At 41.2% G+C, this 16,675-nt stretch overlaps 2 protein-coding genes across 2 annotated transcripts; one reads left to right on the plus strand and one right to left on the minus strand.

Annotated features, from left to right (window-relative positions):
* Positions 1 to 9,816: 9,816 nt before the first annotated feature.
* On the plus strand, positions 9,817 to 13,128 carry LOC145888452 (uncharacterized). The gene is given in 11 exon segments (XM_082979204.1): positions 9,817 to 9,882; positions 9,975 to 10,080; positions 11,128 to 11,206; positions 11,939 to 12,037; positions 12,104 to 12,228; positions 12,319 to 12,460; positions 12,536 to 12,644; positions 12,703 to 12,827; positions 12,890 to 12,986; positions 13,046 to 13,081; positions 13,084 to 13,128. Coding segments are annotated over 11 exon segments (1,029 nt in total).
* A 375-nt stretch (positions 13,129 to 13,503) lies between these two features.
* On the minus strand, positions 13,504 to 14,897 carry LOC145888463 (zinc finger and SCAN domain-containing protein 20-like). Its single transcript, XM_082979215.1, is given in 6 exon segments — positions 13,504 to 13,775; positions 13,927 to 14,013; positions 14,127 to 14,159; positions 14,218 to 14,266; positions 14,434 to 14,578; positions 14,725 to 14,897. Coding segments are annotated over 6 exon segments (759 nt in total).
* Between the last annotated feature and the right edge of the window lie 1,778 nt (positions 14,898 to 16,675).

Below are 16,675 nucleotides of genomic sequence, written 5' to 3' on the forward strand. Positions count from 1 at the left end.
CATACCACGTCCAGAAATACCATATTGGCGTCACATATAGCCTGCAAACAGAATTTGAAGTCAAAACCAATTTATCTCAAGGGAAAAGTATGCAACTTGCCTGCACATTGATGGAATGGTAACCCTTTCTGTTGACAAAGAGATGTTCTTCCTCACTTGGTGCAATTATGGGAATATGTGTTCCATCAATGGCCCCTATGACGCCAGGAAACCGTGCAATTGAGTAAAAGTGTTGCTTTATCATTGTTGAAGACATCCTGTTTGGCATGTGGATGAATTGATGTCGTTTTGAAATCAAACTATCCATAAATCGACTTAGCACTACACTGACAGTTGGTTGTGAAACATTAATATTGTCCTTGGCTGAATTTTGAAAGCTTCCCGATGCCAAAAGTTTTAATGATATCAAAACTTGTTCTTCCACTGTAAGACATCTTTTACTGGCACTCTTTGGCTTCAAATCTTGGTGCAAGTGGTTGCACAATTCCATTATCACAGCTTTGGGCATTCGATATTCTGAAATTAATTCTAAATCCGACATTTCCAGGGGATTTTGTCTTACCTTTTTTCGTTTATATGAGCGTTTAGCGGCAAAATAGACAGCCATTATTAATTGCCGACGCAGCTGTGCGGCTTTGTCCGGAATATTTTGGCGTTAGCGAGTGGTCTCAGCTCCTCGCTACTTAGCGAGGAGTTTAGCGAGGTCCGGTTAGCGAGACGGGGGTTCGTAATACCAAATCTCGACTTAACGAGGTCGTGCGTCAATACCGAGCTCGCTAAACTTAGCGAGATGTGTTCGTAATGCCGCCCCAATGGTGATAATATCCAGTCATATTGTTGTGGATTGCTTCACAATATTTTCACTAAACTTGCTTCTAGAAAGTCGTTCAGCTCAGAAAACATATCCATTATTCCACTTTCAACTCTGCTAGCCCAATGTTGAATTTTCTTTTTGAAGGCTTTGATCTTGTTATAAGCTGTTAGAATGTCAGTTGATTCGCCTTGCAATGACAAATTCAAACTGTTTATCTTCTCAAGATCTAATCTTTGTTCAATGATTTTGGCATAATGGAATGCCATGGTACTTTGAGGGTTTTTTAGTTGTTCAGAAATCAAAGCATTGGTTGCGTGCAAAGTTTTATTGAAAATCAATGTACCGTAGCATTCTTTACTATTGAATACTTTGCAGGGTAATTTTTCTAATATTGAAAATATTTAGTGTTCAAGAGAATCATTCAAAAACGCAAACCATTGTCAATTTTAGCAGCATTTCCTCCAACTTAAATGTGTACTTCAATAATAATTTTGTACAAGAACTTGCCCAGTGTAGTCCAAAAGATGATGATATTGTAAAATCAATACTAGTGTATGCTGTCAGTTTATTTCAGTTTCTTCTTCGAATAGGTCTATTCCACTACCTTGGGGAGTGAGATTCAGCGTGTTTAATAAACTGAATATGTCAACGAGGCAGGCAAGCCAAAACAAATCTTGGAAAAATATTGCATTGCGATCTTCCCGTTCCTGACGCAGTTTCCACGCTTCCTCTTGACACTCTTAAACAAGGTGCCCATCACCTCCCATTTCTTTGACAAGTTCATCAAATGCACGACGCAAGGGAAGTTGTTGGGATGTGTATAATGCTGGTTAAAATTCTCGGGTATATTCTAATATTTCATTGGTGTAGTTTGTGGGAGTCCATGGGGGTCTTGAAAAAATCATACAACGGAGGGTTCTCACCTAGATGGGCCGACCGATGAGTTTAATAGTGCCTCCAATCTGTTCGGTGTGGCGGCGTCAGCCAACTCGGGCTGCTGTGAACATGGTGTGCCGCATCTGGAATCTTGCTCGGTATCGTGGTTGTAGTGCCATTGCTGGGCGCTTTTGGAGTCTTGCTACTCAACGTGGTTGTGGCGCCCTAGCTGGGCGCTTCTGGAGTCTTGTTGGGAACTATGGATGTGGCGCCCTGGCTGAGCGCTTCTGGAGTCTTGCTGCCCAATGTAGTTGTGGCGCCCTGCCTGGGCGCTCCTGGAGTCTTGTTGTGGCGCCCGGACTGGGCGCTTCTGGAGTCTTGCCGCTTTGTGCCTTCTTGCCTGGCAACAATTTCAGGACCACCCCAGTTTCATCTGGTCTGTACGCCGAACAAAAAAACGACGTTTGTCTTTTCTGAAATTCCTTTAGCAAGGGTCTTGCTCTTTTTATAACTGTTGCAAAATATACTCCGCTTCCTATTGACTTTCCCTATGACGCTGGTGACGTCAATGCGCCAGTTGATATCGGGTATTGTCTTTATTAAGGCCAGGATTGAACCTCGCTTGTACCTTGAGGTATTTGTTAGTCTTAAACATTTCCTGGAGATTTAAGACTGGCTTCTGTAGAACTCGATGCTGAGACCATCGGGGCCGGGGGTTCTTGTTAGGTTAGTCGCGGAGTTGGTCGGGGATGTTTTTTATTCATTATTAGGGTGCGGAGGAGGTAAATGTTGATCGGAATAGAGGGAAGAGAAGAATTGTCTAGTATGGGATAGAAGTAGAGTGAGTTTCTTGTAAGCAATAGAATATGGTGTGTCACGCTTGTCGCTGAACTCTACTACACAGAACGAAATAGTGGCCCTAAAAAGGGCCGGGCTTACCGTATTCAAATAGAATGCCGGTCCGTGGCAGAGAGGAAGGTTGAGCTTGTGGGTACTTTTACTGGTAAGTGCCGGGGTTATTACCACATTTGCAGACAGCAATATGGCATACTGAGCACGCATGCTCTATGACGTATACAATTTCTATTGTGACAGAGGTCTACGCAAGGACATTCCCGCCACTGCAACTTATTTCCATAGAAATATCAACATGCGGCTTAAAGTACACAGAAGGATCCTATCCGCTGGACGGATAGGGATAATACACGACTTCATGAGCACGAATCGGGGGGAGCTTGAAACGATTGAGTGGGAAAGTAGCCAATTTAATATTTTATTCGGGGCACCTCATTGTCCCCACGAATATCACACCAAGTAAGCGATTGCCTGATAGGATAGAGAAGTGATGATAGGTCAGCGTAGAGGGGAAAGTTTGCCGCGCCGTAACCACCAGGGTCACGACGGGCCGCCAGGGTGTTAATTGGCAAGGTAGGGTTGTTTGGGCCGACGACGAACTTTACCACAATGCCGTCGATCCGTTCTTGTTGATGGGTTGGTAGGGGGTAAGTTTTTATCGAGGTATGAAATTTGGGGTAAAAGTATAGTCTTAGTGAGGATGCATTTTGAATCAAAAGTACCATACCGCGGTAATGTCCGATGGTGCGCCTATTGGGGTATATAGATTTAGGGTTGTTCTATTTTATCTGAGATGAGGTTGGGTCGTCAAGGGCAGGCTGAAGAAGCAATTGCCATTGGAAAATTAACCAAAATTATCAATGATTAAATTAATGAGTGAATGACTGGGTGGGCGGTTGGCTGTTGGGGGGTGTCTGTCCAGGGCGGGGTATGAAGAGGAGATATAGGGGAAGAGGGAGTCGAAGAATTTGTTGTTGAATATGTAATTTTTTGTGCCGGAGGGTTCATATATATTAACCAAGTGAAAGGTGTGGGGCAGGGTTGAAATGTCGGCCGCAATGATGCAACCTTCAGAGTCCGGAATTAAGAATTTGAAGATTGGAGGAATTCAGAAGGAGACTACGACACCCGCGCAGGCAGAGCCTTTTAGAGGTGCCGAGTTTAAGAGAATAGTCCTGAAGACCAATCGGACTTCCACAGGGATTCGGTATTCGGGGTAAAGTTGGGCAAAAAAGGTCAAAGAGGAAAGGTACCGAAACAGGGCCCTTCTCTTGGTTGCCTGGGCTAAGCCGTTAACGTGCAAAAACGGAGATACGATATAGGCGCCATTGTGAATTAAAAACAAAGTTCTCTTAAAAGCAGGTGGCGTTAAAGTCATTCGGTATGACCACTTTGCAATTACACACGATTTGCTCTCCGGGAAGTAGATTATAAACAGCGCCACAGTTACAACTAATCAAAAGCCGTTGGCATTTTTTGTTAATTTCCACACCGGCATTTAAAATGGACCTTGCCGCATAAGCATTCAATACTCTTGCCTGCGTACGCAGTATGGCAACATGCCGTTTTCTTCGGGATCGGTGGTGATTCGCTCTGCTTCAGTTTGCGCGAACGCACTTCGGTGAATCCCTCGTCGTCCCGCATTACTGGTTTCGGTGTGGATGAGGCCACAGGTGATAATTGGTGTGTTGGGGTCGTAGCGGTATCGGCCAACTCTGGCCGCGGGATACCGCCTCTGGTGTCTTTTTTAATATTCCTTTAACGGGCGTTGGGGCGCTGGAGAGTGACGCCTCTGGAGACTTCACGCCGCTTCTTGTGACGTCAGCCGTCACGGTCGGGGGCGCACGGTCAACAGCTGATTCGCCAGGTGTGACGTCAGCCGTCACAGCCGATGGCGCAACACCAGCGACAACAGCTGTCGCTTTGCCATTACCACCTGGCGCGATCTTATCAGCGACGCCAGGTATGACTTCTTGCACATGCAGGTGCACAGATGTTACGACATCAACGGTCGCTTGCTGTTGTGGTCATATTTGCCTCTGGAGCCTTCTTATCTGACCGATTTTCTTTCTCTTGTACATTCGGCGCTTTACCGCCGGTACTTCTCTTTACGGCTGACTGCTTTCGCTCTTCGGCTTGCCTTGCAAAGCTTGGGCAGTCGCTTTTAATATGGCCCATTTCCATGCAGAATTCGCATTTTTTGGGATCTCGACCACATTTTTGCCGAGGCGCACCCGCTGTGGAATTGGGTTTTCTTTTAGCACAGAACCGTATTTCGCAAAATAAGTAAGTAGCGCTTGCATCGGGATGCGTGGGGAAACCTTTGTGCGGGTTACACACGTTGCGTACACTGACTTTCCAGTAGCTCTCAGCGCCATTGTAAAAGACCTTCTAGGAAAGTCCGCCAGCGAATGTTGTGTTGCCACAACAACGACAAAATCTCGGGACGCTTTAGCCCTGGGTTAAAACGGGCGTCCACCTCCAAGTTTTCGTCCGTATCAAACGGATCTCGTACTGGCACAGAACGGGCCACCACACGGGGTCCGGCTACGGCTTTTGCAAAATTCATTTGCATCTTGCAAAAACAGAATATGGCGTGTCAACAGACAAAGAACACATCCTGGCCGCTTGTCGCTAACCTCCACTACACAGAACGAAATAGCGGCCCAAAAAAGTGACGGGCTGGCTGAACAAGCGACCTCAAGCTCTTCCTCAATGCATATTAACGGTTGACAATTTAGCTCCAAAACAAAATGGTAAATCCTTTCTTGCACAACTCGAGAATGATCAGTAAAGAAAATAGCTTGTAGAACTGAATGTAACTCACGTTTGATGCTTAAGGCACTCGGAATGGTAATTTTCAGCACCGAGTGCAGCGGTATAATTACCACGATGGCAGCGACAAAAAAGTATGCCTGCCCCTGGACAGTAATGAGCACGAATCGGCATCAACACAGCAACGGCAGCAGGGGGTCTTTTGCAAAACGATTAGGTCTGGCCACCACTAATATCACACAAAATTATGAAAGGTATTGAGGGAAATGGGGAGAAATTCAGTAGAAAGAGGGCAGAAAGTAAAAAAGGGTAGAATAATGGCGAGACAAAAAGGCACAATGAAAAAATGCACTTACAGACGCCAGGGCGCTGCACGAAAAAAATTCACAAATGAAGACGACCAAAACTTACAAAAAAATCAATACATTTTTAATATGAAATTGGTTGCCCGGGGGATATGTTTTAAATTAAGTGGTTAACGACGTCGGCCAAGACACTTTCGAAATCGGCATTTGACCTGTTCCTTTGTACAGCAAGGCGAAAGCGCATAGTTAGTTTCAGGGTCCGGGTCAGGTGTTGGGGCATGTTGATTCGGTTGAAGAGTCTTCCAAATGGTATGGGTGAGGGAGGTGTTTAGCAGGGCTGCTAGGATTTAGGAGTATGGGTTTTCTGACAGGGGAGTTCTAGGTAAAGTTAATTAACTGGGGGTGTCGAAATACGTGAAGGTGTTTTTGAGGAGGGAGTTGTCGTATTCTAAGGCTGTGTGGCAAGCTTTATTTGGAGGCCCAAATCTACCAACATTGCCCATTAACACCTTGGCAGCCCGCCGTGACTTTGGTGGTTACGGCGCGGCAAATCTCCCTCTCTACGCTGATCTATAAAATTATTTTTTTGTCCTGTTCTGTTGTAACTGAATTTCTTTCAAAATATCCATCCAAATACTTGAAATAAGACTGGTAGTTGGACTGTTGACCCTAAAACAGTGGAGGTGTCAATTCAGTCTGCATTACGACTGTCGGTGATTGCGCTTGAGGGTTTTCTGCATGTTGCTGAGAGTGTCCTGGTGCCGGACTCACGGAATTCGTTGGGTCAGATTCCGTTGACATGGTGATTCTACTGCGGGTTCTTAGTGCAATAGGTGGGCTCATAAGAGGTGCTAAAGTTGGGACTTGAGTTTATTCAACGTGATATGTTATGTTTCGCCAGGTTTATACCTACCCAGGTAATGAAAATATATGTACAGATGACACAACATGGTATAAAGCGTTGTTCTTTAAACCCGTTAACAGATGGTTTGTGAAAAGCACAGACAACTTTACCCCCTAGTAAATCTGAAGAAAGTTCCCCGAAAATTTCGTTGCAGATGTCCGTTGAAGGTGCAGTAGTCGTTCTCCAATGATGAAATGTTCTCCGCGCGTTGACAGGTGATGCTGCAGAAATCGTAGAAACTCCTTGTTGGAACTCATTCACACAACACACGCACAAAATCGTCGAATCCGGAAAAATGGGATCTGAGCCGGGTTCCTCGGGCTCTCAAAATATGTTGTACCAGTCGCTCCAACCGTGGTAAAATTGTATATCAGCGGCGTGAAATCGTATCACTGGACGGTTTAGGTATAGTGAAAACCGTTTTGCCGATTCACCACGAATTACAATTTTACTGTCTCGAAGAATAGACAAGGCAAGATGACGATTGCCTTCGGTTGCCTGAAGGTGATAAAAGTCTCTTGCAAAACACTTAGTCTCGCTTGTGGTAAAAAATCAGGCTTTGCCAGTTTGCAGGGTAGTCGGCTTCCCTGACAATTTGTCGGTCGGCTGACCTGTTGGCTAATTGCCACTGAATTGTTTGTTCACCTGTCCTCTCGGCTGAGATGCAGGCAGGCAGAATAACTCCAATTTTAGTTTATTGATCGAATCGAAATCAGAATGGAATAGAATCGAATATAGAAAAAGGATCCCATTAGACTAATTTAAACAACGTCTACTTGCAACTAAACAGTTCGCGTTTTTAATGTGTTTCGCATTTGAGTTTTGTCTCCCATTATAACTGGATTAATATACCACCACCCAGATCAATCTATCGAAAACACCTTGCATAAACTGAACAAAAATAACACATTATTTTATATTCTCGGAGACTTAAACATAGAATCCGTCTATGCTTGCTGCTGTGCTAAAGCTAATGTCTGCTTGGGTGTTCTTGCTGTATAGGTTACGAAGTTTATTATATTGAAAGGCATGATTGCAAATAGCCTTGGCTGTCGAAGGATTACGAAAATGGGCGTTTTATAACGAAGTGTGTAAAGAATTAAGTAGGGAAACATGCGTGTTGCTACACATGTCCCTTCCTCGTGAACTTGGTTTTGCGTGCTGCATAACAAATAAAAAGGTTTATAGTAGTAAAAAATATGTTTTTGGATTAGACAGCAACAAAGACCATAAAGTTAGTTTAAGATGAATTCATGTCACAAAAATATGGGCCAAAACTTTGACAAGTTAGGTTAAGCAGCAGTTTCATGCTTCAACCAGCCATAACAACCCTAGCTAAAATAGTGCAAGGATTTCTCCTAAAGGGACGTCAGTCGTGCTTGACTAAATGCCATACGCATAGAAGTCATGTCGTCAAGACCAGTGAAGGTCTAAGGTATTCCGACATAATGACTGAAATTGTATCTGTGTGACATTGCTTCACGAAAGACGTCAGGTCCCTTAACTGCGCCGCGCCTCTGCTGTGCAAGCAGACAAAATGTTTAGGCTAGGAAGTAACGTTTTAGTTACAAGAGTTACTTCAACTAAAGAACCCCTTTCTTGAAACAAGAAGAATATAATATACATATGCTTAAAACGTAGTGATAAGACTTACAGTACCGGGTCATAAATGGTGTTCGGTCATTACGTCCAAACTACTACGAAGTCATGTCTTATCAATGAAGTAACTATGAACAACACCAAAGGGAAAACACACATATCACAAATTACTAACATATGGCGCTTCTTGTCCCCGCAACATCTAAATCACCAGCAGAATACCTCACAAACGGCCCATCATCGTCATTCTTTTTTCATGCCCATAAAACCAGTCATCTCTCAAATTCTTTGCATGTTGTTTAATTGTTACATTCAAACAGCAAGTTACTCAAGTTGCCTTAAACTGTCTCAAATATCACCATTGTTCAAGGGCGGGTACCAAAAAAATGTCAATAACTACAGACCGATATCGCTTATACACAAAAGAGTTACCGAGTACTCAAATCATCCTGCAAATATTTGAGTTTTATGGATTCCGGGGAAAAATTAAAAGCTTTTTTTAAAACTACCTCACTGGCAGGCAACAATACACTAAAATTTGCAATTCCCGCTCCAATGTCTGTGACGTACCCATGGGATCTCCTCTAGGAACCCTTCTGAGATTTGCCTTGCGCCTCCTCATTCTGCACAACATTGTTCGCATATGACACATGTCTCATCAAGTCGTGCAAAATGTAAGGAATTTAGAAAAGGCTGCAAATATCGAACTAGAACAAACTAACAGTTCAACTGCAAAAAAAAACAAATTTTTGCTCTTCGCAAACAGCACAAAGACAAACAATATCGATTTTACCCTTAAGACACTATAACAAGTCTAGACCACAAAGTACCTTGGTGTACATATTGATGATACACTGTCATGGGCCCCACATGTCAAGCTGAATTACTTCATAGGACAGTGTATCATGCACTTGTTCATACATCCAGTGGTGGTCCTGCAAAATAGGGTAATGACAAACAGTCCCTTTCGCACCCACACCTAGCAACTGTCGCGTTAAAGCGCAAATTCTTCCAGTCAATCTACTGCACTTGCTTAGGACTATTTTACCCCATTAGCAAACATTAATAACCACATAACACGATGTCAAACCACACATCAATATTATCTCCCACCTGTTTTCACTCAACTAGGTAAAGAAACTATAAAATACCAAGGCGCAGAAATTCGGAACAACATCCTGCAAAACATTAAAAGCTTTAGCTCAAAAGGATTTCTTAAAGCACTAAAGTTACATCTTCTTGACTTATGTAGAGATGACCACGTGCGATGTCAACACCCGCATGAATGTTTTGATGCGATGGGGCGCAATTTAGCAAAAAATCGCAACGACACTTCACCGCCTGCCTAATTGGTAATTGCCCTTGACGTGTGCACATGCCCTTGCCAAAAAAAAATTCACAACGATTCATTCTTGGTAATATTGTATCTTTTTTGTTTTGTAACATGCGCAGTGTTTGCTATTATTGTACTTTTTTTTTAATTGTTAATGCAGAGTGATTATATTTTCCTTGTCTCGTCAATGCACTGCGTAAAACCGCCTAAATTTTTTGCAACTTCGAAACAACCCAGGGGCGGTTTCAAATAACCAATTGAGATCCTAACTGGTTCATTTGTTGCGTTTTACTGTTCCGCTTTTTATTTTATCGGATTATGATGTAAATAAACTGAATTGATGCTGTGGAAATAAATGGTCTTTTATGTAACACTGGTCACCGAGTTTCCATCGAAGGCAGTGTTGAAAAAGGATGGCTCAGTAAGATTGTGCGGAGATATTAAAGTAACCTAAAATCTCTCCGCGTCACTACCATTCACAAACACGCAATCCTGCTAAAAAGATTCATTTAGTCTGAGTCTCTGCAAGTCCGGGTGATGATTAGAGGAGTCCTGGAATTCCTAGAACTAACAAATGTTGCAAAGAACTTTGCTGTAGGGAAAGAGAGATGTGATAGAGGTAGGTGATGTGCCAAGCAACTGGGTAAAAAAATCAGCGACTAACCCTAGGTCTCAATTGGCAGAGGTTTTTAATAAAATGTTTTTACTTCATGAAATCCACCTAACCAGCAACACTTGTTACTAAACATCTTCAGTTCTATTGTTATTTTTGCTGGCATACTAATTAATCAGAATTGTTTCTAAAGTTTGGGGAGGATAACACAAAACGTCTGTTCCTGGAGACACTCCACATTCACAAGAACGACCATTGAGTAAACGACAAGGAGCAATTTATGTACTTTCCAGCGGTTTATAACAACTTGTTGCGAGTGTTACGCCCCGCTACACATCTAGTCACGTGAAGATACATGCGGTGCCAATGTTATCTATTCCCTATAGATGGCAGACGAAACGTTGGTTTTAAATAAAACTTTAGAAATGTAAGTGTCAGAAGAACAATTCTGATCTTCAGTTCTCCAAACAAGATAAACAGAAAAGACATAAAACTCGCCGAAAACAACGATAAAAAGAAAGAAATCAAATAAAATGGGCGGGGCTCACCACTCACAGCAAAACATAAAAAAACGCCCGAGAAAAAACGATCAAATTAGCTGATTATGCAACACAGTTATTCCGTCATTTGCCTACGAGTTCGCGCCACAAAAATCTTAAGTCAACATAAGGGTGAGGTTGAAGGCATGACATCATACCCAAAATGACGTCATAATGTCACTGAGCAAAGAAACACGCCATCCCGGTCACAGAGTAATGAAGTACCCTTTGATCTTCCGATAATTAGGCACAAATAAGCCTTTGGCGCCTTCTCCTATGTAAACAATGCACTTTTTCGACGCGAGCGCATTGTGTGATGCCAATTTCGCCAAAGCGCAATTTTTAGTTGACGAAGAACCGAAAAACTTTGGATATTTGTTTATTGTAGATGTACCTTTAGTTTTACGCAAAGTTGCCATGGCCGTGTCATATGCACTTTAACGATGATAGACCGGCACCAATCAACAGGCGATTTCTCCCAACCAAAAAAAAATTCAGTTGCATTTTTATGAAGCCTTCACCAGACAAAGACTCTCCAAAATTGATCAAACAAATGGACAGAAAATGCTTAAACTCATGATTCCATTTCACGAGTGAGCGAAAAATTGCACAACAACATTTAAATCAGGAGAAATCTTTTTGGCTACCAGGACCTCTCGATGAATCAAACAGTAACCCTGTTTACATGACCAAGTCGACTCGAAGCAAAGTCACGTGATTTTCAAAGTCGACCCGCGAAAACGACGTATTTACATGATCATCTTAAGTGCTCTCCCTGCTGCACTACAAATAGGCGATAGAGGCTTGTCTAGGGTTAGGTATCGAAATGAATTGTGGCAAAGATTGTTAATGCTCAAAGTTGCTGCAATGGTCAGTCAACGAATGCAGCAGAGGTGATTTCTGTGCCGCAGACAAGCTGTTTTCGATTTCACGCTTTCTCAATTTGCCCTCACACGAATTCAACCGAACCGCTTGTTCTTTGAACTATTAGTTCACCGTTTAGCTGCTAGACTTTCTGGCGCCTGCCAGATGCAAGGGCGGTAATTAAAAAAACGCACCTCCCAGTGGGAGGCGGATGTCTGCAGTCTTGGTCTACAAAAAAAATTACGTTTACAGTACATTGCACTATACAGTTGTTTTACCAAGAAGTTAGCTGAAGTTTTGTTGTGTCTACAGTTTTGTTACTTAAGTTGCACAGTAAAATCATGATTGTGCTTTTTTTCTCAGATAAACTGCCAGCATGATTACAAATAGTATGAATTTTGCCCTGCTCTTTATTTTTAAATATGTATTTGATGTTGTTCATGACATCTTTCTGTCATCAGAAGACAACAAACAGACAAATATCAAATAATTTGTTCTGGCCTGACTTTTGTAGCTTGCAAGATTGATAGACGCAGTGGAAGAAAATGGATGTATCAAAGGTAAAAAACGTTGATAGCAAATTCGTTATGTTATTTTATATGGGATTATTTAATGATTTTTCACAGGTATGGCGTGTATTGGAAGAGAGATGTGGTAAATTATAATAATGCTCAATGGATTGAGAATTTTCGGATGACAAAGAGTGCTTTTTTTGAGTTGTTGGAACTTGTTAATGATGACATGAAACCAGGTAGTGTGAAGTTTTTTATTACTTAGCTGTGTTGATTTGTCTGGCCAAAACTGTTGATTGCATCAAAAAATAACTTCATCATTTTCCTAGATGATATAACTATAAGGAAACCTATTTCTGTTGAAAAGAGGACTGCCATTGGAGTCTATATGTTGGCATCATCTGCAGAATATAGAACAGTTGCAAACATGTTTGGTGTCAGCAAATCATCAGTGTGCAACTGTCTGAAACGGTATGTTCTTCCAGAAATGCAATTTCTCTTGGAAGATGCAACTTTTATAATAAAATGTCTGCTTTTTCTTTTCAGTTTCTGCATGGCAATTAACAAGCACCTTCACATCTTTGTAAAAATGCCAAATGAAGAAGAAGCCAAAGAAATAGCGAAACGCATTGAGGAAGTTCATCACTTTCCACAGGTAAAGTTATATAGCAAAGGTTTAAAGCACATAGTAAATGTTCGATGCTTTGTTGAAGGTAATGGGATGCATAGATGGAACCCATATTCCTGTGGCTGCCCCAACAGATGGAAAGAAAGATTACACCAACAGAAAAGGATGGGAGTCACTAGTTTTACAAGCTGTGGTTGACGATCAATACCTGTAAATTACTGCAAACACATTTTTTTGGTTATTATGTAACACTAATGAAACTTTTTTCTAAGATTTCGAGATATAAATGTGGTAATGCCTGGGAGTGTACACGATGCGACAGTTTTCAGACAATCCGGATTATTCAAACATTTTGACAAGTTACCAAAGGTATTTCAAGCATGAACAAATTGTTAAATTTGCTTTTGAATATGCTTTTCTTTAACCAGGCACCCAAATTTCTGGATGGCATCGAAATTCCCCTTTTATTATTGGGTGACCCAGCTTACCCACTTCTACCATGGCTGATTAAACCTTTCATAGGTTTTCAACTCTCAGCAGAAAAGGAATCATTCAACACTTACCACAGCAGTGTGCGCATATGTGTTGAAAATGCTTTTGGACGATTAAAAGCTCGCTGGCGTATACTGGCCAAAAAATTGGATGTGTCCATTAGCATGGCACCTTATGTCATATCCACATGCTGTGTTCTGCACAATTTTTGTGAGACCAGAAATACTGCAATTCCCCAGCAAAATATCTCTGGTAGCAAATTTCCACAACCTCCTACAAACCCATTAGGACAAAGTGAGACAAGCCATTGTTAATCACCTGTATGAAACACAGCCCCTACGACAGTCATTTCGTTTTTCTTAAATGTGTTGTTGTGTATTATTCGTTTCAAATATTAAAATACGCATGAAATGCAAAGAAAATACAGTGCAGTGACTGGAGTGTCTGTGCCAGAGGGAGTGCCTCTGCCAGAGGGCGAACCTGCACCAGATAGATTACTCTCATCCGACATTTGTACAACCACTGCTGGTTGTTGGTAGGAAACCAAGAACTGCATTGACTCCTTTAATGTTTCGTTGATAGTGGCCACCAGTCTTTCTCGACTTTGGCGGTCTTTTTCACATTGTTCCACATATGCGCCAATGAATTTCTCCCAACCATCATCACCTTAAAAAAAAATTTCATACACTTACAAATGTGATGTAATGCATTGACAGCTGTACCTTTGCTTCTCTTTTTTTTGTGCTGTGTTCATCTGTAAATAAAAATTAAATTCAATTGCACACTATATGTTTTCAGAATGTATCTAGCACCATACCTCTTTTTCGTTTTCTGCCAGTGGAGGTGCTTGGCACATCTTGATCCTCTGTATCAAGCTGTGCAGCAGGTTCTTCTACTTCCAATGCTACATCACCAAAAATTGTGAGACATTAATACAAATAATTTTAAAACATGGGGAATTTAACATAATGCTCGCTGCTTGCATTGTAAATTGACTAACAATGAAAGTATACTTACATTCACTTTCTCCTGTTGGAGATTCAATATCACCTTCAAAAGATTTGCAGTGAACAAAAATGCACATATGTTCAACCAAAAAGACTCTTACCGAATTGTTGGGCCATTGTGTCCACCATGCTGGATTCACCTTCAACTGCCTAAAAAATTTTTATTTCACAACACTATGGTATTAACCTAAACAATGAAAACAATACTGTTTAGTAAAATGGCCTGTGGAAATTAGCATAAGTCCCATTCACATATTTATGCAATCAAACAGCACATATTTATTGTGGGCCTTCATGCAGTTTCTAACTTGTCTTACTTTTGTCCTTGGTCTGCCTGAAAGTAAAGCATTTAATTTCTCATAATAGGGCCAAGAGGAAGCTGCAGCTCCTGATTTTGAAGTGTCCTTCAGCATGGCATAATAGTGGTTTTTTAGATTTTTCCACTTTGTGGACACTTGTTTCCTATATTTCCAAAAAATAACATGCAATATTAATGGAAAATGTCAGCAGCAAGGCTAAAACATTTCAAACAATAATTCCAACTCATTCTTACTTCATAAAAACAATAAATACTTGAATATTTTTTGAAATGTCGAAAGTGCACCAACCAATCTCTAATGATTCCTCTTTATCGAAATTCTTCAGCAATGTTTTTGTAGAACTGCTGATTTCTACCTTTGCTGCCATCTATTTTTTCTATAATGTTCTTTTCGGCAATAAGATCAATTAAAAGAAATGTTTCCTCATCACTCCATGCACCCGATCTTACTTTTTTACTCATTATGTATGTTACTGATCTGCAAAATAAATGCAACAGTTCCTGTTAACTAAAGCAGCACAAATGTCTATATCATAAATGTTGTGGAAGTAACAATCAAAACGCATTGCAGTAGCCTTCTTGAAAGGTTTAAAAATCACCTTACAAAATTGCCCTGAACAACAAACTGTACCGCCAGCGCCAGTCCGCTACCATAACTGCATTTTGGTAAAACAACTGTATAGTGCAATGTACTGTAAACGTAATTTTTTTGTAGACCAAGACTGCAGACATCCGCCTCCCACTGGGAGGTGCGTTTTTTTAATTACCGCCCTTGCATCTGGCAGGCGCCAGAAAGTCTAGCAGCTAAACGGTGAACTATAATGTTTTCCTAGCTACGTTGTCTAAATCAACAAGTGTATAAAAATTTGGCGTACCTTCCTTGTTATTTACTCTTCAACACCTGATGTGTTTTTTATACTCATAGCAATTTCACTATACTATGCTACATTCATTATCCTATACATACTTGTAACTCATGAAATACTAAACAAAAATTACATTAAAGACACTCGCCCCTTGTTAACTACTTTGCAATGCGTTAAGCTGACTTAGTCGCTTTAAGCTGTCCCGTAAACCACTCTCCGCGTTAGATCGAAGGCCGAGACGGCTTAAGACGCTTGCCTTTTTCTCTTCGCCGAAAACGAGAGAGTCGGATCGGCGAGTCAGCTTCGAAGCTGTCTTAAACCGTCATGTAAACGGGGTAGTGTGTAAAAGTAATAGGTGTATCACTTACAGATCACACTCTTGCATGAAACCCAGCTGTATCTCCTATAATGGCAGCATCTCCGTCCAAAATAGCGCCACTTCCTTGAAAATCATCAATTCTCTAAAAAATATCCATCCTTGTAGTACGTTCATGCATTGTTACAAAACAGTAAATCCCCTTGATTTACATAAATGACAAACTGGCTTGTGCTATTATGTGGACCAAGATTGTGTTGAGTTTTCTTTGCAAACCACCAGGGATGTGGCTGCCCAACCACTTTCACAGTCACTCAACCTACAAATCCTTAATTGAAATTAGCGACGGAGAAGCCGACAAAGGCATGTGAGATTGGAACATGAAGACGAATTGCCGATATTCTCTCGTAATAATGGTAACTCACAGTAACGACAATTTAGCCGAGAAACCTAAACAGACATACCATATATTGATGTCAGCAAGGCAGCATTCCAGACACACCATATATTGATGTCAGCAAGTGTAATGTTGACGATATAACGCGCAAAACCACCTTAATCTTTAACACATACTTCGGAGACGGCAGAATTGTTGCAGGGTTATAGTAAGACAAGTTTCCAAGAATTGCACGAGGCAGAAGTTAGTAGGAGTCGAATGTAGTTCAAAGCAGTGACCTGTTAAAAACAAGATGTACTACGAAAAAGTGAAAAATCGCCTCTACCTACACTCACGGCAATAGTTATCCAAACAAGTTGCTTGAAGTTGTAAGTATGGCTCAAAAGGATTTTGCTGGACAGGACAATCCGTACTATGTTTTGATGAAACCTACAACCTTGGTCGGGTTTTTGTTACAGAAAAAATACGATATTTTTGGGTCCAGTATTTCTTCACCACAAATCTCATGTACCAACATATTATTTCAATGTCCTTTCCTAACTGTCACGATACTTTAAAGTTAACTTGCTGGAACAAGAAAATCAAGTTTTCGGACTAAGTGTGTAAATTCATATTTTGCAGGTAAATTATATGCAACGTTAATTTTTTGGGGGTGTGTCAA

Source organism: Ascidia mentula, chromosome 1, assembly GCF_947561715.1.
Source record: "Ascidia mentula chromosome 1, kaAscMent1.1, whole genome shotgun sequence".
In the NCBI taxonomy this organism is placed as follows: domain Eukaryota; kingdom Metazoa; phylum Chordata; class Ascidiacea; order Phlebobranchia; family Ascidiidae; genus Ascidia; species Ascidia mentula.